This window comes from Lutra lutra, chromosome 9, assembly GCF_902655055.1.
Source record: "Lutra lutra chromosome 9, mLutLut1.2, whole genome shotgun sequence".
NCBI classification, from domain to species: domain Eukaryota; kingdom Metazoa; phylum Chordata; class Mammalia; order Carnivora; family Mustelidae; genus Lutra; species Lutra lutra.
Window position 1 is genome coordinate 115,174,035 of NC_062286.1, and position 24,809 is coordinate 115,198,843.

The window sequence follows — 24,809 nt, forward strand, 5'->3', positions numbered from 1 at the left end:
AAAGGGTTCCAGAAAAGACTCTGACATCCCTTCCCTCTCTGACACCAGCAGCCACCCAGAGAGTGCAGGAAGCTTGCCTGGGACAAGGAGCTCCCTCTCCAGCAGCCTCATTTATGCTAGGACATCCTATTAGAAAATTGTCCTAAATTCACTTGAACTGCCTCTCTAGTTCTGCCCCGGAGCCACACAGAACAAGCCCACTCTCTTTGGATGTTGGAATGTGGGAACAAGGCCCCTTTGGGTCCTCCCTTCTCCCCAAGAACATGGCCCCCGGCCTTCTTTCTGCTCCACCTCCTGAGGCAAAGTAGCAGTCTTGCAGAGCCCGTGCTGATTTCATTCTTTTTAACCTTTATTTCGAGTGCAAAGATGTGAGTGCCAACCATCCCCATCCTCCCATGGTGGCCCAAGGAACGGGTAGGAATGTCCCATCTGCAGGCTTGGGACCAGCAAACAGTGTGGACTGTCTTCTCCCCTGTATCCATTCAGAGAGTCGCTGGGTCAGGTGTCCCTCTGTCCTGCAGGGCTGATGGGCTGGAGAGCTGAGCAGGGCCATGGGGCTCCCGCGGCATGTGCAAAAGTGAGGAAGTCCCCAGTTGGGGTGGGGCCCGCCCAGCCTGGGGGCAAGGGAGAGGGCGTAGGCCCGAGGCTGGGGGTCCAGTCCAGGCCGCCTTGGGGGTTTCCAAGGCTGGACAGCATGGGCAGGGGGCTCAAGCCATGGGTGAGCCCTGCCTGCTCCGTGTCACCCAAGTTTGTATGGAGGCCTCTTGGGCCCTTCATTCAGCCACGTCGATGGACAGCATGGCCTTGATAGCAGGAAACTTGTTGCAGGAGAAGTCAGCGAGCAGCTGCTTGGTGCCACTCCGGGTGGGCAGGATCTCAAAACGCACCCGGGACCGCTCCTTGGGGCGCAGGGTTGGCACGCTGAGTCGGGGAGGGCATGGGTTAGTGTGGGTGGGGATGTGCCCTGAACCTTGGGTGAGGTGGGACCTGTGTGGCCCTCCCATCCTGTGCTGGTGAGGGGTCTTCCTCTGGCTGCCTTCCTGGGTCACAGACCCTGCATACACTGGGGCCCTCAGTAGGGGAAGGAAGGGAGTCCCGTGATCTCCCACATATGTTAAGCCCTAGGCACTAGCTCCAAGCTCTGGTGATCTCTACTTCCCAGGAGTTCCAGTCCAGCAAACCCCCAGACCAAAGGCAAATGTGCACATCCACTGGCAGGGTCCCCCCGGGGCTGTGGGGAAGCCCCCTCGGACCCTCTCTCACCATCCCACCTGGCCCCTGAGGCCCAGGACTCACTCAATCCGGAGACTACCCAGCAGCAGGCCGCTGCCCTCCACCATGAGCACGCAGTCTTTCACCGGCTCATCCAGCGGGTTGGAGAAGAGCATCTGGACGTTCACGGGCTTCCGCACTCGTGCCTGGTCCAGCACCTACAGGAGGGTGGTGACCAGGTCAGGGCCTGGCTACTCAGCTCACCTGCCACCGCACATTGTAGCAGCTGAGAGCACTTCGGCTTCTCTGCTGTGTTCACAGTCATCCTGGGAAGGGCAAACCCGCCTCCCAGGATAGTCGAGCTCCGTATGGGTTGCTCAGTGGGCTGGGGACTATTTCATTCTGAACCTAGTACTTTCCTTGAGGCTCTTATTCATGGGTCCTGTGTCTCCCCTTCTAGCCTAGAAGCGCCCTCCCTGGGAGGCCCGAGCCTACTCAGACCTACCCACGCCCCCCAACCATGTCCTCAGAGCCTCATGCTCTTCTCCACAGGACATGGCACTGGGCTCCCACCTCAACTCAGGCCCCTCTCCTCTGAGGACACACCAGTCTATGGATGTCCTTTGAAAGAGCTTCCCTGTGTGCCGTGTGTGGTCTGGGCAGGGCTCCCACATCCCACTGTCCTTGGTCAGAGGCCAGAGAAGCCTTGGTTTCCCATCGGAAAAGCCACCTGGACTATTGGTTTGCTGTCGAAGAGAAAGCTGTGTTTCTGCCAAGAAACAGCCATGACTGAATGGACACGTCATCTCTCTAGGCCTCAACTCCCTCATCTGATAAAGAGGGCTAATCGTCCTTCCCCGCCTTGCACAGAGAGAACCAAATGAGATCATGGATGCTGAAAAGAACGTCTGGAAAAAAGAACATGAAATTGTGTGGCTGCAGGATTCCTTTTCTCCTTTTTGCCATGTGACAGCAATAAAGCTTCAGTTCAGATAAACTAAAAAACCAAGGCCTCTTTGGTTCCAGAGCCTTCTCTCTTCTTACCAGGCCCTGGGTTATCTGCCAATACTTGGCGCATACCATGATCTTTACCGTAATTCTTCCCATGGAACTCACTTACGGCCGTGACGTTCTGTGCAATGGGACACGTAATTTTATGCCATTGGGATACATGACTACATCACCACTGCCATATTTTTCATGTTGATATTCAGTTTGAGATTTTCATGTATTAGTTCTTCTTTCATTATTGCTGCTTGCCACCCTGGCCTGTTGACCCAAATCTGTTTATACTCCCAAAAGAGACTACAAGAGCCACCAGAAATCTGAGTCTCAGCATCAGTGGTTCCTGGGCCAAGGTGAGGGACATGACTCTTTGGAACAAAGTTCAGATTTCATGGTCTGATTCCACAATGGAACGTCCTTAATGTCTGTTGCCAATCAGTGCCCGATAAGATCATGGGATTTCACCAAAACTGTTATCTTTTCATAGAGATTACCCTCATGAGTTTAAAAATCTGTGCCTTGCTCCAAGTGAACTAAGCATTGATTTTTTTCATCAAGACAAGAATATGCTGATGCTCTGAAGGCTGAGGTAAAGATGAGGTTGTTTTAGGAAGAAATACATACAAAGATGTCCAAAATAAGAATGATCAGATGGCCCCCCTTTTTTAAGAGGGCAGGAGAGGGGCAGAGGGTGAGAGAGAGAGAGAGAGAGAGAGATCATCTTAAGCAGTTTCCACACCCAGAGAGAAGCCCAGTCTCACAGCCCTGAGATTGTGACCTGAGCCAAACTCAAGAGTCAGATACTTTCCCAACTAAACCACCCAGGCGCCCTCAGATGCCTTTTTAAAAGATTAAGTAAGAAAGTTCTCGGTGGCACCTTTTCAGCCTGTTTATGTTCTAATCTCCTTTCTAAAGATATTATAGTCTCTTTAAAGACAGAGCTGAATTGATATGGAAATCCGAAAGATGCAGAGCCAAAGTGTTGAATAAAAGATAAAGCTGTAAGAATGTTTGAGGGTAAAGGAGAATAAGCAAGGGGAAACTACCTTCCTTTAAACACAGATCATTTTAGCATGGAATCTTTTCCTAACTGAACTGGCTGCTACCTGATGTCACCTCCCACCCTCAGCAGGGGCATCAGCCCTCAGCTGTCCATCATGTCTGCTGGGACAATGCACAGTCCTTGGAAATGTCTTGGGAAGCAGGAGAGGCTTCAGCACACAGAGGACAAGTGTGGACTGACAATGAAGATTCTTGTGAGTGGGGCAGAGCGCCGACCTGGAGTGCTCGACTCCAGTCCTGGTTATTTTACAAATTCTGATTAGTTTCCAACATATTGTACCAGGGATGGCAGTGATAGGCCCAGAACAGGACAGCGCCTCCCCTGGTGGAGTTGACAGTCTGCAGGAGACCAAGACCAAACAAGTACACAAGTAAAGAAATGTCTGACTTCAACTAGAACAAAGTGAGAGGACAGAAGGCTCTCAAGGGTGTGTAACTAAGGACCACGGTTAATTTGGAGGGTTAGGGAGCAGGCACATAAGGGAAAGGCTTCTCTGAGGGCAGGACACCTGCAAGGGAAGTATTTTATTATCCCCATAACAGCGCTGGGGCGCCTGAGACACAGAGATCAAGGGTTACTCAGCGTGGCTGTTGATTCATGGTGGTGATTCAATGGCTGAACTCCTGCCCCTCTCTGCTTTCCCCCAAACTGCCTGTCCAGTCACTAGCTCTCCCTCTGAGGTGGGAGACTGATCCGTATTTGGAAGGACGGTCCGCACCAACCAGAAGAAGGAAAAGAGCTCAGTCACAGGCTAGCTGCATGGGAGTGCGTGCCCTTGGTCTCTGCCCTCTGAGGTCAGAAATCCCTGCAGCTAGGGTGCAGCTTAGGGAGGGGTAGGACCAAGGAGGCCACAATTACCTGGCTTCTCTAGAAATCTGGGCTTGCAATGCTGGTGGCATTGTGATGGGACAGAAAAGGCAAGCATTGTCTAGGCAGCTGGGGCAGATGGTAGAGACACAACAGATGTGGGTGGACCTGACCCATGAGCCTCTCTGTGGGACCTCAGGGGAATATCCGTCTCCTCTGCCCATCTGTCTGCCTGCCCCTGCCCGCCAGCCCCTCACCCCTCAGGTCCGTGCTGCCTCTGGTATCCTCCACCCTGGGCTGGGGGAGAAGTAAAGGGTGGGTAAGTCCCAGGTAGGTTAGACAGGAAGGGATGGGCTTGGAGTCAGCCCAAGTACTGGCCTAGTGCTGAGAAGGGACAGAGCGGTCCCAGGTGCACCTGCAAGCCCCCTCCAGCAGCTCCCATCCCCAACCCACAGCTGGGCTCCTAGGAAAGACCTGGGAGCCAAGTCACAGCCAAAAACAAGCCTTAAAAACAGAGACAGAGACATCCTCATCCTCGACCACTGGGAAGATGCTCTTGCTGGCTGTGGACACATCCAGACACCTGAAAAGGGCCCTGGGCTGGGAGTCCCAGGGCCTGAGGTCCAGCCCTGGCTCTGGCAGCAATGACAGTTCCCCTCTCTTCTCTGGGCCTCAGTTCATTCATGTGTGAAGTGGCAGGGTATGGGAGCATGAGAGTAGGCTCCTAAAAGTCCATGATTCTGTAACTCTGGCATCTTGAATGTGGAGAGATGCAAGCGAGGGGTGCCCCATTCTGATACACTCCACCAACACGGTCCGGGGCTGGGCTGTGGGCTCCCCCTGGGCAGGATCCTCCCCTTGTGACTCTTTGTGATTCCTGAGCCTGGCAGAGCCTGGAAGACGGCAGGTGCTCAGAGCTGAGTGGGTGAGGGAGCTGAGGAGTCCCTCCAGCTGCTTCTCAGAGGGTGCCCCCAGTGCCTCTGGGACCAGAACCAAAGAAGCCCATGAGCAAATGTGCCTATTTATCATAAGGAACAAGGACACCGGTCTGAGCAGGAGCTCTGGCCCATCCGTGTGGCAGAGGCAGGACCCGAGTTAGGCCAAGTTCCCTAGCTTCCTTGTGGCTCAGGGGTGCCGGCAGGGCCGGGCTGGCCGGATGGGCACCCCTTCACCCACTTTTACCTCCAGGGTCAGGCTGGGGTTGTCCAGGATGATGTCCCTTTCTACCAACACCTCAGCCTCGTCAGACACCTGGCACACAGCTGTGGTCCGGATCATGTTATCTGCCTTCAGGTACTTCTCATACTGAGCATATGTAATCTTCACAGGGTGCTGTATTTCTGAAAGGAGAAGCCAAGGAGGGCAGAGTAAGAGGGAGGGGGGTTGATTTCTGGAAACTTCAGAGCTGACGCCAAGCCAAGGTGGCGGGGAGCTGGCCAGGAATGTCTGCAGCCCCGGGCTTGACTGAGCCCTCGCTGCCTGGTTCTGTGGGAAACATGCCCCTGTTCTGGGCACCCGGCAGAGCAGAGGCCGGGGGAGGCACCGGGCCTCTGACTGGCTGGGCAACTTCCCAGGAGAATGGGCTGGTAGGGACTGAAGCTTCCTCCCATTCTGGAAAATGTCAGAGGGCAGGAAAGAATACAAATGCTCCCTGATTGCCTAATGATGACAACAAATAATAACTAGGAAGGGAAGCCAGGGATTGGCTCCGGACATGCTCAGGATCCTCCCAGGTGGACTAATCTCCTGGGATTCTGTTGTGACAGCATCCTGAGCCACCTCCCCACCGCTGGTCCCTCCTGCTTCCCAGTCACCCCCACGCACCAGGCAGCCGTGGCGTCAGAATCATGCCCTCCACCCCCTCGCCAACACCACGCTCCCCCTTTTCCCTGTCACTTCAGAAATTTTCCGTGGCTCCTTGCTGCCTCAGAAATAAAGTTCAGAGTCCTTAGTCTGGCCCTGCATCACTGAAACCTTACTCACCTCTCCCTTGAAAGAGTCCTTGGTGTTTCCCGTCGGTCCTCTGACAGCACAGGCCTATGGTCACCTGCGCGCTTGGACACGCACGGTTTCCTCAAGTGGAAATGCCTTACCCTGGCTTCTGTCCTTTTACCTGGCTCCTCCTAAGCCTCAGAGCCCCTCTCCCTCCTCTGTGGTCTAGGTCACTCCCACCTCTCTCTCAGTGGTCACGCTGGGTGGCCTGGGGTGCCCCGGCACCCACAGGTTCATATACTGAGGAGGAAGTTATCTCTGCTGCTGGCACCAGAGGAATTAGCTTGGCCTGCCCTGAATGGGCAGATGAACGCAGAGAACGAATTTTTAAAAAAATTTTTTAACCATTTTCCTCTTGTGAACTAGTTTTGGCCTGCAAAAATAGCTCTTCCCTTGGGCTCTGATGGTAGCTGGGAGCCTGGCGGTTGCTTCTGGTGTGGGGCAGATTTCTGCTAAAATTCCGCCAGCAGCTAGGTTTGCTAGGGATACTGCCTTCTGGCAGGTGTAAAGCATCTCCGTTTCCCTACAGACAGAGCTCTTTCAAAATGGGCTATATGATTAATCAGTTTTTATTTATGTGAAGCAAATAGCCACCCCACCCTTATTTATCTGCTTTGTAAGGCTCAACTTTTCATAATAGCTTGGAGGATTTTGCCAATGTGAGCACACCTGCCCGCAAATTCTCCCAGAGCACCAGCCCTTTGCTCCGCCTCGCTCCCTTCCCAGCAGCCGCCAGTCTCCGTTCCTCCCACATTCTCAGGCATCCCTGCCCTCAGGAATCAGGAGACTCCCCACCTGGCAGTTATGCGGGGAGGAACACTGGATGAGGGTTTAAGACCCTGCTGTATGTTGCAACCCTCCTGGGGTCAAACCTGAAAAGTAATGCATTGTGGGGTGGGGGTGGCAGGTGGCAGGGGTGGCAGAAATAGACTGTAGAAGATGGGGAGTGGGCCTGGATTTTGCAGTAGGAAACCCAGGACCAAGACCCCCATATTGTTCCTTACTCTCCAACCCCAGAAGGCCATCAGCCACCCTGGGTGCATGGCGTCCCCCACATACCACAGGACGAGTTACCTTCTTTGGGATCCAGGGATATTGTGACGGAGTCCTTCCACACCTCGTGCACCAGCGTGCCGTTGTAGACGATGGTCCAGGCTGTCATGTTCACGGTCACCGTCTTCATGTCGCTTGTCAGGTTTTTGAGCAACAGGGCCATGTTGACCTCTTTGCCCACCTCCAAAATACCAATTACCTTGAACTTCCCTGAGATGCTGGGCTCCCTTTCCTCTCGTGCCAAGGGTCTCGCAGAGGTGGCACCAAAGGATGCATGGGGTTTGAGTTTCCCCAAGGCCTTTTCAAACACTTGTCTCTCCTGGCTGGAACCTGCACGATGGGGAAAGAGGGAAGCATCTCAGGGAAGGGGTGGCAGCCTTGTTGGCTCTGCAAGGATTCTGATACAAGCAAGTGTGCCCGCTTTCTGGGTCTCTCCATTTCATCCTCCTTAATGTGAGGCTCACTGACCAGGTGGTCTGTGCTTTGCCGGTCAGTTCTGCGTTTCCAAACCAGCTGTAGGGAACACTTTATCAGAACCGCACAAAACAACCGTATGGTCTGATATTTGGCTCAGGCTAACTAGATTGGTTTCTCCTCCCTTTTCTTCATTTCCTGTATTTCTTTATATTTGGAGAAAAGGTCCCTTGTGAGAACAAACAGCTCCTTTAGACACAAGTAACAAAAACGGAGTCTAAAAAAGGGTAGAATGAGTTCTTAAGCAAAAAAGCAAAAAAAAAAAAAAGTTATGATTTAGAGTTGGCTTCATCCAAAGAATTTGTTTCCAAACCACGTTCCCATGTTATTCTGCTTTGTTTCTAAAAATGCTTCGAGGTCAAAGAGGGGCGCTTCTGCCCTTGTCAAAACAAAACAAAACAAAACAAACAAAAAACAATTCCCAATGGCTGGTTTGGTTCCGAGTTACGACTGGTTTAAGTTGTTGAGAGACTTCAGGTTTTAAAAACACAAAGGACGGATTTTCTGACTCTGACTCAGATTGTGAGTACTGTGTAATATGATGGTATAAACGGCCCCCAGAGCGTGGCCACGGTGTACCCTCAAAGTCAACCGTGGTGGCCTTTCCCCTAAGTTCCATGTAACAAGTGGCCAAGACCTCAGAGGGCAACTCATCCAAGCCCATCACATTAGAAGTAAGGTCCTAAGGACGAGAAGCGACTGGTTCAAGCAACTGGTCTAATCTTGGGGTTAGAGAGGCAGAGAGGGGGCAGTCTCCAGGTGTCTACACCCATAGTCCAAGTCCCCCCCACCCCCAACATCCTGGGGAAAAGGAGGCAGGCAGCCAGATTACCCGAGCTGATAGCTCCTGGTGGGTTGGATTCTTTCTGGTGCCTTCCCATCCTGCAGTCGAGTCGTAAGTCCACACCCAGGGCTGATGTATGTGCGGGGAGCTGAGCCTTCTGTGCCCAGGAGACCTCAAAGCAGGCGTGTTTGCACAACGAGGCTCAGAGCCCAGATACCTATATAGGTCACCTGATGGACTTACTCAAGACTAAGCTTCCTGCTACTGTTTTCTCCTTTGGTGTTGCCATTGCACAAATGCTTAGCAACCCATTTTATGAGCTTTTCCTCCCTGGGGCCCTTGCAGACAAGCTGGCATCATTAGGTAAGGAGAACGGGGCAACAACTGGGAGTGTGACCAGCTCTGCTGTCACGCAGAGAGAGGCTGGGGCATTGCCAAGATTCCTGCTGGGACTCACCCCCAACCTGACCATGGCCTGGTCTCTCTCTGTAGCTTTGGAGGTTTGGCTAGGACAGACGTAGCCCTTCAATAGGCACAATCAAGGTATGACAGTAAGGGAAGGAACCCCAAAGGACGTACATCCAAGTAAGCAGTGAACTTCAAAAGGCACCTCAGGGGGTCATTATACCAGTGAAGCTATAGATGTCGAAGTTGATAAACATCACCTCTGTACACCAGCTCATTTAAATCCTACGGAAGATGGGCACTGCTATTTTCATTTTACGGGTGAAGAAACAAGGGATCCGAGATCCTAAGACTCCTGCTTGGGGTCTCCTCGTGATCAATGTAGGACTGGAGTTGACCTCCAGCCCCTGATTATTTGTTCCCTGGCCCCTACACTTGTTTCTCCATTGTGACAGTGTTGAAAATACTTCTACATATGTGAGCTCAGGGCGGGGGGCGGGGGGAGCAGAGGCCTCATCTGCCATGTCCCTCGTTGCCTCCCTGGAGCTGGCATGGAGTGGGCACTTGGGTAAGTCTCAGTGCATGAGAGAAGGGCTGTTTGACCCTAGCCATGGAATGGCCTGCAGAGGTAGACTGAGGACCACACCAAGGCCATCAGTACCATGACCCTAGGCCTGTGCCTCTAAGTATCCACAGGTACCACTACCCGGAGGGGTCATCCACTTGGACCTGGAGTCAGACCCCATTTCCTAGCTCTCCACCTTCTTTCTTTGGTGAACTGGGACTGATACCATTAGCCAGTGGCAGTGAGAGTTTGGGGGTTCACTTTAGGGTGTGCTCTAGGTGCCTTTAGGAGAGCACTTTGCTTGACCCCTCAGAACCTATAATCTATGAGATCAGCCAAAGAGTGTCTTTCCAAACACACCAGAAAGAGAGAGATGGGACCTGTTACAGAGTGACTGGCTGGCTAGAGTCAGTGTTCATTTACTCTAGGCTGTTTCTACAGATGAACGTCACCTAGAGAGTCCCCAGCGAGACAGGCTGCTGACTCTGAGGGCAGCTTCCAAACTAAGGTAGATAATGGGATTTGCAGAGGCAACTTTGTAGAAACGAGACTTCTGGTGACTCATATGGGTGTTTCAGGCTTCTTGGGGGACCTCTGATGCCTACACAGCAGAGACCCACATTTTCAGGGTCTTTGTCCTCTTCTTTGTTCAGACAGTGTTTCCTGCCTGTGTTTCTTGGAGGCTTGGAGAGCAGGCTGCCCGAGAAATTTCTCCTAGAGCCCTGGGCAGCCTGGAGGTGAGGGTGGGTGTTCTCCCCATGATGTCCAATCACAGAGCTGTCACTCCAGTTGTGGGAAAGGGACACAGCTGGAGAAGAGCTGGGCTGACAGCTGCGGGGCCCCATGGCAGAATTCTACCAGCACCGCATCTGCTGTGACAGGTCTGTCCCCACCGGAAATAGTGTGTCCCCACCGGAAATAGTCCGCAGAGCTGTGAGTTAGGCGCCAGGGAGCCCTCCTACCATTCAGGCAGAATGCTCTGAGAACACAGGAGGAGTAGGAGGGATTTTCCCTTCTCCACCCTGAAAGCTGTGTTCTCACCGTCAAGCCCCGGCTGCACGGCCCCACCAGAGCCCTTCCTACCTTCCGGATACTTGTACTTCTCGGTGATGTCCATGCGAGAGTTGCTGCCCACCGCCTTGGTGCTGATGTACCTGCCAATGCTGTGGGTGTCTGAGGCATTCTGCTTCTGGGTGTTGTTGGAGGCATCGTAGATCCACGTGATGCGGTCGGCGTTCACCTCCGCAAAGACGAAGGGCATGTCGAAGTCCAGGTTCACATCACCCTCTCGGACAGCAACAACGGAAGCTGGACCGCACTGGAACACCCCTGGTGGTGAGGTGCAGAGACCACATGCAAGCCAAAGCCAGGGGCCGCAGCCCACTCCAGGACCTGTCCCTCTAAGCGGCACCACCCGGCCCTGTCCTGACCTCCGCCGGCGCATAGTGGATGCTGACCCGCTGCCCTTGGGCTGTCTCTCTTGTGCTCATGGCTGCCTCTTTTCTACCCCCGCAAATCATCCTTCCCAACTCCTTACTCCCAACTCCTAGAAGAATTCCTTACACCCAACCCATAGGAGTCTTGCTCCTCTGAGCTTCCAGCCCTGCCTATCACCTTCCTCTTCCAGCACTGGGCACAGGCAAGGTCAGATAGATGGATAGAGATGTAGATAGATATGTAGATGTAGAAATAGAGAATAGAGAGTGTCATTCACCAAGTGCTTAGCTGAATAAAGCAAGGTGTGGCAGAATAGAAAGAAGGGGATTATTCTATTTGTGTTTATAAGACAAAGAAACAAAAAAGACACGAATGGGGTGCCTGAGTGGCTCAGTTGGTTAAACGTTTGACTCTTGATTTTGGCTCAGGTCATGATCTCGGGGTGATGAGATCGAGCCTCATGTCAGGCTCCGTGCTGAGCGTGAAGTCTACTTAAGATTCTCCCTCTCCCCTGTTACCTCTCTCTAAAAACAAAACAAAACCTCCTCAAAAAACAAACAAACAAAAACCCCACATACAGGTACTTTTATATGTATGGAAGAGTGACTTTCAACTTTTTTTTTTAAACTGTGATCTCTAGGTCACAGGACATAGATGGTCCTGAGACAAAAGTTTTACAGGACAATACTTGTTCTTACTGTGTCCAGTGCATTCTGATAGTTTTTTCTTTTCCTAGTAGTTTTTTTCTTTTTCTCTCCCCCTACCTTTCTATGCCATTCTGCTTCATTTCTTTCTTTTGTTTCTAAAAGATTTATTTATTTATTTATTTTAAAGATTTTATTTATTTATTTGAGAGAGAGACAGACAGACAGAAATAGCAAGAGAGCAGGAGCTGGGAGGAGAAGGAGAGGCAGGCTGCCAGACACAGGACTGGATTCCAGGACTCTGGAATCAGGACCTGAGCTGAAGGCAGACATTCAACTGACTGAGCCACCCAAGTAAGTGCCCCTAAAAGATTTAGTTTTAAGTAATTTCCACACCGAGTGTGGGGCTCACACTCACAACCTGAGATCAAGAGTCGCATGTTCCACCGACTGAGCCAGCCAGGGGCCCCTATTTTACTTCATTTCTGAAAATGATAGTCACAACCCACTAACTTGCTTTTATAACCATTAATGGGTCACGGTCAAAAGTGTGAAATACAGAGGCCTGGAAAATATCTGGAAGGTTACCTCTCACTCCAAATCCAGTAATGCTTATTGCTTTTGGTAGAGGGGCTGGGTTAAGGGAGGGAGGTATGACTTAGTTTTTATTGTGAATCCTTTTAGAACGGTTTGAAATTTTTCTAACCATGGGCACATGTTACTTTTATTATCAATTGTTTTAAAAAGTAGGCTCCACACCCAGGGTGGAGCCCAACATGGGGCTTGAACTCACGGCCCTGAAATCAAGACCTGAGCTGAAATCAAAAGTCGGACGCTTCACTAACTGAGCCGCCCAGGTGCCCCATGATTTTTTTTTTTTAATATGAGAAAAACAATTCAAAATGAAGGTAGCAAATAAGAGATGCCCTGGAGGCCACAAGAGGGTAAAGAAAAATTCCTGGAGGGTCTGGGACCCAAGCTCGGAAGTGAATGGCCAGAAGTGGGAGCAGAAGCCCTGGGCCCAGGGACAGGGATGGGACCAGACTGTAGGAAGGAGAATTTGGTTTGGCAGAGGGATGCTGTGGATAGGATGGAGGGCTGGGGGTCATGATCATGGAGACCTCCAGCCGAGCTGGGGAATTTGGGCTAAATCCCTGGGGCAACAGGGGCCAGACGGTTTCTGTGCTAGGAGACATAGGTTACTAGAGGCTGTGTGGGGAAATCACTGTTGGCAGAACGTGGGTTCTTTTCCTTGCTGCCTGGCATGTGCCGGGGCCTCCACAGCATTGACAACAGTTGTGTGGGCGCGGGGAAGCCACTCATTTAAATAGCAGCCTGAGCCAGGCAAAATTAGGATGGGAAGTCTTCTCTGAAAATATTTTTGGTTTAATTCCATCGTGCCTTCCAGGGATAGAGAACCCTCAGTGGCTTTCCGCTGCTGTCTACCACTGTAAAGAATTGAGAGTCCAGGACAGAGAGTGAAACCCAGAGAAGGGGGTGACCAGTAGGGCCGGAAGAGGGTTACCTTGGCTCCTCTCCTGGGGGGTGGCATCCAGAACCTGCCATCCGTTGTACGATGGGCCCAGGTCAGTTCGCACAAACCAGCCTTCGTTCCAGACGTGGAAATTCCTGCAGAGGGAAACACAGACTGCAGGGTTTGCCCAGGGCCACGCAGCCAGAGGTGACAAAATACCATGTCTCTGGCGGGACAGCCCAGTGCCTCCTCCTCATTGAGTGAGTCTTCTCTGCCCCAGCTATTGGACTAAACCTTGCCCAGGACTGCCTCTTGCAAGCCCTCATAGCACTATGAAACAGGTACCATTTTTTTCTGCTGATCTCATAAAAGGAGAAACCAAGGCTCAGAGAAGTTAAACAGCTTACGACAGCAGGATCAAAGTTTGGACCCAGGTATGCCTAACCCCCAAACCTGGGTCCTTGACCACGATTTTCTACTGCCCTTCTGAGGGGTGGAATGGTTCTAGGTGAGAGCCAGTAACCAAGTGGGCAACCTCACGCTGCTTTCTCATGTGGGCCCTGCTGGAGTACACATCTGTGTCTCCTGTTGGCTGAGAATGGATAGGGCTGTGGAGAGAGTGACAGCTCTGGCTAAGAGCCACATGCTGCTGGGCTGAGGTCTGGATCGAAGAATGACATATACCAGTCCTAAAAATGCTTTTCATCAAAGGCATCCCCTTGTTTCCCAATCTCTTTGTCTTGATCATGACTCTAGGGATAGCCAATTAGCTGTTCTTAATCATTCCATCCCGTGGTTCTGCCCTCTCCGGTCCTCCTCTCCACACCCAATGCAACTGCATTCGCTTGTTCTGGGAACTTTGATCCAACCAGAAGCTGTAAGTCTGACATGAATGCAAGTTCCATCCAACTTGAAAACAGATTTTTTAATACACAGGAGGTGGAGAAGATAGTTTAATGCAGAGTACCAACTCAGAAACCATGAAGAAAATGACAGATAAATGTGGCGAGGTAAAAATATTAAACTTGCCTATACTTGGGGCACCTGGGTGGCTCAGTGGGTTAAGCCTCTGCCTTCAACTCAGGTCATGATCTCAGGTTCCTGGGATCGAGCCCCGCATCGGGCTCTCTGCTCAGCAGGGAGCCTGCTTCCTCCTCTCTCTCTCTGCCTGCCTCTCTGCCTACTTGTGATCTCTGTCAAATAAATAAATGAAATCTTAAAAATAAATAAATAAATAAACTTGCCTATACCAACCAGCCAAACAAACTGTAATTCTGTTTCCTGTATGGAAGAGTGGGTCATAACAGATGGTCCCTTCTGCTGATAAGAGTAAACTCCAAAACAAAACAAAACAAAACAAAACACAAAAGAACAAGACAACTACTTGAAAGTGAACAAAACAGAAGGATTTTGGAGAGGAGTCAAAACTTGAAGGAAGGAGTCAGCATGGGGCAAATTGCAACTTTGGGTGACTTGGCCTTAAGGACAGGCCACAGCTGGGGTGAAGGGCAGGGCAGTAAAAATTGTCACAGACAACCCACATTTTTCTGACCTGAGGAGCCAATAAATAGTCTGAGTCCACCTGGGCCACTAGAGTGTGACGGGGAAGCTCTGGAAAGGAAGGAGTCAGAGAAAAAAGATCCCAGGTTAGTTCATAAACTCCGCCCAAGCCTCTGAACAGCTCTGACCCATGCATGTATGCAGACAAATAGTCTGGCTGACGACTGAAGAATTGAGCTGAGATTTGAGTCTTTGCTGCCACGAGTGCTATGGCGCTTGCCACGGCAGTGGACCTTGTCTGGGTCCACCCCCAGGCAGGCTGCTGAAATAAACTGACAGAATCCCGACATAACCAATGCCCAGGATACAGACCCAGATGACTCAGCACATGAAGAACCAGAAAAACGGCATCCATCCTTCAAGGGAAAAGACAATCAACAGAGTAACCTTAAAATAGTACGGATGCCAGAATGACCGGACACGGACTTGAAAGCAGCTATTATAATGAAGTTCCACGAAATAAAGGAAAATAGGGCAACAACAAGTGAAAAGAGAGGGACTCTTAGCAGAGCAAGAGAAAAGATGAGAAAAGAACCAAATGCAAATTTACAACTGGAGAAAAAGACCCACCTTAAATGAAATAATTTGGTGGCTGGGCTTAGAATCAAGAGCACAGAGGGAAAGATCTGTCAGCTTGAAGACAGACCAGTAGAAATTGCCCAAACTGAAGAAGAAAGAGAAAAAAGATTGAAAAAAAAATCAATAAAATGAGGCAGATATATACAACGTATGTATAGACAGAGATTTACTGTAATTAATATTATAAAGTACTTACAAATCAACAAGAAAAACACACAAAAGAACAAGTGAAATACACCAATAAAGGATGATCGGCAGGCACTTTTTATAAGAAATATAAGTGATCACTGAACACAGGAAACTAGTTTTAATCTCACTACCATGAAAAGAAAATTAAAGTGACAAAGAGGTACCATGACCCTCATAAGATGACAATGATGAAAACCCAGGATGACACACAGGATTCTGTAATACTCATTTCCAGCTGTGGGAGAACAAGCACAGTCAGAGCCCACTGGTGGAACTTGAAATTGGTGTGATATTTATGGAGGGCCGTTTGGCAATAGGTATGATAAACCTTTAAAAATCTACGTGCCCACTTAGCTGATAATTCCACTTCTAGGAATTTCTCCTATAAAAGAATCCCCATGAGTATACACAGGTATACAGGGAAAGATGTTCACTGTAGCATTGTTTGTAAGAGCAAAAACAGTGGAGGAAAAAATCCATCATTAAGGAAATTCTCCACAGACTGTGGCACAGCCATGCAATAGTGTATCGTGGAGCTGTCCAAAAGAATGCCTAAAACCAATTCAACACTTTCAAGAAAGATGGCTACAGTGTATCAAGTAAGAAATGGCGCAGGGTCCATGATTTTAACCACCAAATGATACCGTCTCTCTAAATTTTTATCTATTGACATAGAAAGATATAAGAAATCATACAGTGAGGGGGTGCCTGGGTGGCTCAGTTGGTTAAGCCACTGCCTTTGGCTCAGGTCATGACCCCGGAGTTCTGGGATTGAGTCCCATATCAGGCTTCCCCTCCTCTGCAGGGACCCTGCTTCTCCTTCTCCCTCTGCCTCTCCCCCTGCTTATGCTCTCTGTCTCTCTGTTAAATAAATAAATAAAATCTTAAAAAAAATAGACTGTTTAACTTGATCCTATTTGGGTAACTCAACACACATACATCTAGTGTGTGACTATAAATGGAACGAAATGTCCAGGAGGATCTGTCTCAAAATGTTATTCATATTTTTCTCTGGATAGTTATATTATTAATGACTTTTCTAATTTATTTATTGTCATTATTATTTTTAAAGATTTTTTTGAGAAAGCGAGAGCACATGAGTGAGCGGGGAGAGAAGCAGAAGAAGAGACTCTTCAAACAGACTCTGTGCTGAATATGGAGCCCCCTGTGGGTCTTGATCCCATGACCCCACGATCACGTCCTTAGCTGAAACCAAGAGTTGGGCGCTTAACTGACTGTGCCACCCAGGCACCCCAACTTTTTATTATTTTGTAACCAGGAAAAATGTGTTTTCATTTTGCAGGTTTGGAGGAGACTTCCTGGGGGGCCAGACTATGTACATGGGGGAGTGGTATGCTCTGCACCTATTGGAGGAGTTAGAAGTGCCCCGTAAGTATTTACAGGGTGCAACAGGACCCTGCTAGTTCTTCAGGGAACAAGGGAAGATATAAAAACTCAGCTCCAAAACAAGGCAGAAGGGGATAAGACCCTAAGGGGTGAACAGATGATTAAGAATAATACCAACCAACAATATGCATGGAGAAAAAGAATACTCTTATTTACTACTGCAGTGAAACAAAGGTCACCACAATCTTTCTGGAAGGAAACAGGAAGAGATGTCATAAACCTTTAAAGTGGTCATTCCCTTTAATGCGGGACAAACCATTTCTAGGAATCTTTCTTATAGGACACATCACAGATGTGTTCAAGGTTTACATAGAAGAATGCCAACTCCTGTGTTATATATAACAGGGTAAAAAGAAGGGACATAAGTAACCTGGGGAATGGTAATAAGAACAGTAGGAAAATAAATAATGGTTCAACCATACAAGAGAATATAGTGCACTTAAAATCTTATTTTTGATGATTATTTAATGACATAGGGAAAAATGCTCAAAAATACAGCGTTTCATCAAAAACACGTGATTTAAAACTGCAAAGTTGGTTTCCAGGTATGGGGAAAAGTAGGATGAACCTATTATATGTTCTGTCTTGTACTCATGCCTTGTAAAACGTATAATCCCGATTCCATAAAAGACAGCAACTGATGGAGGAAAGAGTTGCTGGAAAATGATCAAATATTAAAAGTATGTAAAAATAGGATTCCAGATGACTTTTACTGCTTTATCCTGAAATTTCCTATAATTGTGTGGTGGGGGAAGGTCATGATAAAAATTATCGTTAGCGGGGGTGCCTAGGTGGCTCAGTCGGTTAAGCATTGCACTCTTGATTTTGGCTCAGATTTTGGGGTCGTGAGATAGAGCCCGGCATTGGGCTCTGTGCTGGGCATGGACCCTGCTTAAGATTCTTCTCCCTCATCCTCTGCCCTTCCCCACAACCGCCACTTGTGTGTGCTCTCTCTCTTAAAAACTATCCCTAGGAAGCCCCTCAAAATGTCTTTTTTTTTTTCTTTTTTGAATGGGCTTTCATGGTCAGTAAGAATTCACCCAGAAGAAAGCATGGAGTGTGAGACAGTGATCAGGAGACAAGACAGGGATGAGAAAGCAGTTTTGTGTTCATCTGGTTCCTGTCAGAGAACCCTAGGGGAAGGGTGGGTTGGTAACAAAAACTGGTGAGTAGCTGGGTTTTACTACTTATTTGCAAGGCAGGAATTTAAGAAGGCGCAGATAACAGATACATCCTGGTCCCTACCTCATTTGGAAGCCGGCACTTTACTCACGGTTATGTGGGATGCATATACCCTTCTTCTTCTTCTTCTTCTTCTTTTTTTTAAAAGATATTTATTTATTTACTTATTTGACAGACAGAGATCATAAGTAGGCAGAAAGGCAGGCAGAGAGAGAGGAAGGGAAGCAGGCTCCCCACTGAGCAGAGAGCCTGATGCAGGGCTCTATCTCCATAACCTGAGCCGAAGGCAGAGACTTTAACCCACTGAGCCACCCAGGCAACCCATGCATGTACCTTTCAAATGTCCAAGGGCGCCACCATGGAAATTCTGTTTCTGACCGTATGTTTCTGATTGTATGCTGTGCTCTCTCCCACCTCCCAACCTTGGGTTCTGTTTCCTTCTTGAGGGGTTTCAGGAGGAGGAGCTCAAGGAAAGGACACACTGTAGGTATCAGAACTATCTGAGACATTTACTACGAGATGTGGATTCCCCTATCTCTCTCCACCTAAGTCAATTCTGATGTAATTTTGGAAGGTTATAAGCCACTGTCCTAGAGACAGCATCAGAATTATGATTACCTTTGAATTCATGGGGTCAGGAGACCCTGTCTAGAAAGGGACCTCCAAACTCCTACCTCTTCCATTGGCAGCCTTCCGGATGCAGCCCAGATATTACCTCCTCCAAAAAGGCTTCTCCTGGTGTGCCGGGAGAACGCCAGCCATCTGGCGGTGCTAGCTCTGAATCTTGCACATCATTTGGTTATTTCACTTTTTCTACTCCATAATCGTCTGTCTTAGGCGGCTGTGAGCTCCTCTAGCCCAGTTCCTGCATCTCCTCCCTCTTGGTGCCCAGGGCCCGGGGTGGGGTCTGGCACACGGTATATACTTAATCATGTTTTCTGCAGCCTGAGCCCTCTTGGAGCTGGTTTCCTTGCTGCAGGTCTGAGCGAGGTACACTGGGGCAGCTAAGTAGTAGTGGAAGCTGGTTGCCATGGAGAGATTGTATCAGGAGCCAGGAGCTCAGGCTGAGGCATGGTTGCCAACAGCTCTTCCCCAGAACTAGCCAACCCCACCTCCCTGGGACATGGCAGGACGATCTCCACGTGCCTGCCACTCAGAGCTATAGAACGTCTACAAGTAGAGTCAGATCTATGACTCTAGAAATCAGGGAATTGAGTCAAACAAATTAAGAAAATAGCCAGAAATGTCAAGGTAAAGATAGCTTTGGTCCTACTGTTTCTTATCGTTTGCTTCCTGCTTAGTGACTGATCAGAGCCCCAGAATCCTCCTCTACAGTGGCTCAGAAGGAACGGTGGAGAAGAAGCATCCCAGACTGAGGTTCCCACCCCCACCCCAAAGCAGCCTGCTTCTCAAGAAGAGAACAATCCAGAGGCTTGTACCACTTGAGACAAACCACCGGCATGAGCAGAATGGTTAAGAAGAAAATGCACCCCAGTGAATTCAGTGAATGTGATTAAAAGAAAGAAGATCTAGAAGAAATTGCTGAGGTCCCCTGCTCTAGTCTTTCATTTTACAGATGGGAAACAGAGGCACAAAAAAGTTAAGGAATTTACATAAAGTCATACGCTTATTAGAGAGCCTAAATATCTCTCTTATTTCTCTCCAGGGCTTCGTTTTCTCGTTCATGAAATCATCAGGTACCCCCACCACCACCACCATCAAGTCCTAAGATTGTCTGACTTGGGAGAGTCTTGTTGGCAGGACTCCGTGTTCTACTCCTAGCTTGGACACAAATTCACAGTTTGACTTTGGGTAAGTCATTTCTCCTCACCGAGCATGTGAGGTAGCGTTTAGTCTTACAGGGAAGTGCCATCTGCTGCTGAGGTGTAAACCAAAGAGCCTAGCTTCTCCATCTGAATGGGCTGGATGGCACCCGGCCTCACCACAGCTCTGGTTGGTGTCCAGCCAACCAGAAAAATCTCAAGGTAAGCAATGTTTGGTTGCTCAAGGTAACATTAATCAGGAATAATAACCACGTTCTCTGGCATCTCTCCGGTGCTTTATAGTTTACAAAGCCGCCTGGGTTCAAATCCCAGCTCCACCATTTGCTGGCTGTGTGCCCTTGGGTGAGTGACTCTGTGCCTCAGTTTCTTCAACTGTAAAATGGGGGTGATGATAATAGTGCCTATGTCATCATTTCTGGAGAGTAAGTGCCTGGTACATAGCAATTGCTCAGCAAACTATTCGCTGCTGCTGTTATTATCAAGAACTTTCAGATGCTTAACCTCACTTGATCCCTACTTTCTATGACTTTAGGCATCTCTGGGCAAGGTTTTAAAAGCTTCCAACACGTGCAACACAGAGAGATTCAGATCAAAATGTTTCTGTCCAAACCTGAACTGTCCTTACAATAATAGATTGGGAAAGTCATTCCAGGCAGAGAATGACTTGTGTTTTATCTCCCTCTGGGTGGGATCTATGCGGAAGGGACTGTATAGGTCCCTTGGGGAGGGTAGCTCCTATACAAAGAGGAGGGTGAGGATCAAAAAAAAAAAAAAAAAAAAGCCAGTAAGAGACTTAAGTGAGCCTAGTGTTGGGCCAACCCTTGTATTTCACTGATAGAGAAACTTGGAACCAGAAAGATGAGGTGACTTACACAAGCCCTAGAGCAAGATGGTAGTGGGGCCAGAACCAGGACTCAGGACTCCTCATTCCATCCAGTGCTGGTTCTCCAGCTGCAGCTGGAAAGTAGCAGGTTGGGAAGGGACCACTGGTTGCCATTGCTTTCACCAAGAAGGCTGGTGGAGGATGAGCAGGTAAGAAAGGAGAAGACCCCCAGCAAAAATCAGAGCTCTGGGGGCTCCTGGGTGGCTCAGATGGTTAAGTGTCTGCCTTCAGCTCTGGTCATGATCTCTAAGTCCTGGGACTGAGCCCCCCATCAGGTTCCCAGCACCTCTGGGAACTGTCTGCTTCACCCTCTCCCTCTACCTCTCTCCCTGCTTGTGCTCTCTCTCTCTCTCTTAAATGAATAAATAAAATCTAAAAAAAAAAAAAAAAGACAGTGGAGACACTATGGAATGTCTCCCGGGGCCCATACTTGTCCCAAGATAATTATATTTGAAACGAAATATAAAGCTAATGTGGGGTGGTAGTGTGAACCAGTTACCAAGACCTTTGGGTCCTAATTCCAAATTCAGCTTAAAAGCCCCATATTTCTTCTCCTAGGAAGCGTTCTTTTGTGATTCCTTCCCTGAGCTCCCATGGGGCTTACTGTCTGATGCATCTCCCTGGTCGCTTGCTAAACAGTGTCTTCTAATGGCTTCCCCACCCCCTGTCTTCCAAAAGCACTGGAATGCTTTTGGTAGAGCACTGACTCTCCAACTTTCTGGTCCCTCTGCGGATCGTAGCACAAAGGATAATCCCGGAAGGGTTACACCCAAAGGGACCTCCCTTCCCAAATGATGTTGGACCAATCATCTCCTCTTGCGAAGGAAACCGAGGCCAGGAATGGCATTGCCCCAGTGGGGAAAACAGGTTGCAATGAGATATGGGACACAACAACAGATGAAAAAACTAGGGAGGAGAAAAAAAAATACTCATTCATGAGTAGCTGGGAAACAATATCTTGCTAACTCAGCAATGTCATTTAGACAGTAAGTTGTATGTGTGCAGATCAGGAAAGAACATACCGAAATAAGCCTTCTCTTCCTCATCACACCCTAGAAGCCATGTGACCTTAGGTGAATTATGTAAGCCTTATTCTCCCTCGGAGGTGAGGGGACATTTATCTTACTCAGTCCCAGTGCTGGTGTGGGGTTGTTGTTGACTTGTTTTCACACTTTTCCCGTTCATCTTTCTTTTCCTTTGACTATATTCCATTGGTTACTCTAAGCACATCGCAGAAAAGTTGGACCTCCTTATCCTGGGAATTTTAAGTACTAGGAACTATTTTACACAGACCATCTCAGAAATTGAGCATCTGGAAATAAGATGGCATCTGCGATCAGGTTATTTTGCCCCATATGCATGTGAGTGATTGTGTGTATATGGGGTGGGAGAGGGGATATCCTTGGAAATGGATTAAAAACAATAGATCAGTGACATAGGCAAGAATTTCTCTGCATATATAGGCACATAGTTATCTGTGTGTACATGCAGATACAGACATAATTATTTTCAGTTACCACTTGGTAATGACTTGGCATATAGTATGATCTCAAATAGATGTAATGATATTTATTGTACGTATATATACTACTATATGAAGTTATAGATACGTGTCTCTAAGTTTTATACAACCAACTTTCAGTTGCCACCCATTAGATGTTACATACATATATGGGTATAAAGATACAAGGGCACGTGCCATATTTATGGTTAGAAATATAGATGTTCAATTACATATACATATATATGTATATACATGTATATATGTTCAATATGTTCAATTATGTTCAGAGCTTCTTATTTTCAGTTGAAATCCAGAATAAACGGACTTCTTACTCTATCAAATCAAGGTGCATAGAAACTACACATGCATAAGAGAAAACGTACTGCTTTCCTTTAAGCAAATCTATAAGTCATAGGGGTTGCCGGAAATAAGATCAATTGACTTTTGGTACTGGCAAATCAAGAGTTTCAAAAGCTTCTAAAGTAGCTTAGGGTCTAGTGGACTCTCTAAAATCAGGCCAGTTGCACCAAGCCCGTGAACCACTATTTTTCACGGGTATTGGACCCTTCATCCGAAAGCAAGACGGGGACCCCCCGACTTCACAGAGCTCTAGGGAGCATTGTTTTGGATCTTACGAGAGGGCTCATCAGCACTGCCAACATTCCCACTCGAAAGCTTGTGCTCACGTGTTACTTGCCTCCCTGCTCCTGTGTGGAGCCGGGTGGCAGGACCTTGGGGAGAGGTGGGGGTAAGAAGCCACTCAGGTTCGGTGTTCAGAACAGGTCAGCTACTCACCACACGCTATCACTGCCTTTCTCTATGGGCCTCCCGTAGGGGTCATAGTACACGTCCACACTGAGGTTTCGGTCTGTGTCATGGGCTGAGTTGAAGTTGGTGACCACTCGGGAGGGAATCCCAAAACACCTCAGCACTGCAAGTCAAGGAGCGGTATGAGGACCCGGGCTGCAGTGGAAATGACACCTTGGCCACGCCCCGCCCCCGACCCTCTGCCTCCCCATGGTTGCCCACCGACCCCGAGTACCTGTGTTGAGGGTCCCAGCAAAGACCCAGCACTGGCCGTATCGGACGGGTCTGAAGCCCGATTTTTTCCACTCCTTGAGGATCTCCACACTGCCATTCCAGTTCCGTGGGTCCAGACCCCCCGTGTAGTTGCCACTCCAATTCCCGGAGATCACGCCGTTGTCATCATTGCCGTTGACCTGGGTAGGGGGAGCCCCAGACGCATCAGCGGTGAGTTCAGGGGACAAGGCAGGGAGATGAGGAAGGAAGCCAGGGAGATGTCAAGTGGATTTTCTGTGTCTTCCTGGGTGATTTGGGGATGATCATTGTAACAAAGATCCTCTTAGGGTCTGGAACACTTCATTAGTTTAGAAGTGTTTTGTTTAATGGGCCGTGACCAACTGCCCCTAACCCATCTATCAATCCTGTGAGCAGGCTCATGGGATAACCTGAGGCTGCATGGCTTGTTCAGTGGCTAGGCAGGGTCCAGACGCCAGCCTGCCCATGGTTTCTTGCCAGGACTCATGGGGGGTCGCTGATGTCTGACTTGGAAGCCCATGTTCTAAAACTCAATTTGGGGGTACTGGTTTTCTCTAAAAAGGTGCTTTAGAACTTCAGCGGCTAACTTCTTGGAATGCATAAAGATGGAATGTTGCTTTTCATTCATTCATTCATTCTCTCCCTCTCTCCCTCACTCATTCATTCAACGGAAGGCCTGATTCCTGTATAAGCAGCACAGGCAGGATGCAGTGTGAACAGAGCCCCGGGTTAGGAATCAGGAGACCTGAGTGGCATTGTCTTTTAGAGACACATATTGTAATATGTACAGGTGAAATGATATCGTGCCTGGGATTTATCAACTACTCTGTAAAGGAGTGGGTCAGACCTGAAACCACACTGGCCTTGAGGAGGGGACCACAAAAGCTGGTGGCGGGTAGCCGGGAGTTCGTTTTACCGTTTCCTCTATTTGTGTGAAGGTCTGAGCTTTGCCACAATAAAAAGTGAAAAGGGAAAGAAAGGAGAAACGAGGTTCTAAGTGAGAAACGAGAACTTAAACGAGGTTCTGCTGCTCGTCAGCTGGGTGATGGTGGGCAGGTCAGTTCACCTCTCTGGGCCTTTGCTCTTCACCTTCCTTCCCATACAGGGAAAGTTAGAAACAAATGAGCTTCCAGGAGCCGAGCGTTCAGAGTTTAGGAAACTTGGACCAGCATTGATCCCAACCCTCCAGTGAGAGGCCTTGAGCCCCATTCCCTGCCTTTGTTTGGCTCCACAGGTGGCAAGGCCAATGAGAACAGAGTCTGGACATAGAAGGATCCTTGGCCAGCACAGGCCAGGCCAGCCTTCCCCAGCCCCTCTGCAACAAGAGTGCGCTCCTCCCCCCACTTCCAGCAAGGCCTGGGCTCTAATCGCAGGATCAGGCAAGACAGGCCTTCTCCGAGAGGGAAGATTTTGTAGCCCATCCCATCTCCTGAGTCACAGGTGCTCCAGCCACCAAAGTGGTAATCAGCAGGGTCATCTCTGGCTGAAAGCTGAGCCTTTCAAAGCCTGGTACAGGCCATAATTAGCTCAAGGCCCAGCCCGAGCAGGAGGCTTAGAGAGCGGGCAGGGAGGTGTCGCTGAGGAACTTGGCACTGAGATAACGTGGTTTGTCTGCAGGGTCAGAGTGAGTCAGCAGCTGATGGAGCCAGCTGGCCTCCCCCACCCTCTCCCAGGCCCATGAGGCTCAGCCTCCCTTAACCTCAGCTTCAGCTCCCTCCCGCCCTTCCCAGGCCACTCCGTTTCCAAG

The 24,809-nt window shown here is 49.1% G+C and overlaps 1 protein-coding gene across 1 annotated transcript in view; it reads right to left on the reverse strand.

The window, feature by feature from the left end:
- Positions 1-365: 365 nt before the first annotated feature.
- TGM3 (transglutaminase 3) overlaps positions 366-24,809 on the reverse strand; it is a 38,948-nt gene continuing 14,504 nt past the window's right edge. The window contains exons 6-13 of the mRNA XM_047745646.1: positions 23,046-23,223; positions 22,799-22,934; positions 12,967-13,070; positions 10,444-10,689; positions 7,154-7,462; positions 5,270-5,427; positions 1,297-1,430; positions 366-921 (exon numbers count right to left, since the gene is read on the reverse strand). Of these exons, the coding sequence (XP_047601602.1) occupies positions 774-921; positions 1,297-1,430; positions 5,270-5,427; positions 7,154-7,462; positions 10,444-10,689; positions 12,967-13,070; positions 22,799-22,934; positions 23,046-23,223 (1,413 nt within the window). The 3' untranslated portion in view covers positions 366-773. The remainder of the gene's footprint in view (positions 922-1,296; positions 1,431-5,269; positions 5,428-7,153; positions 7,463-10,443; positions 10,690-12,966; positions 13,071-22,798; positions 22,935-23,045; positions 23,224-24,809) is intronic.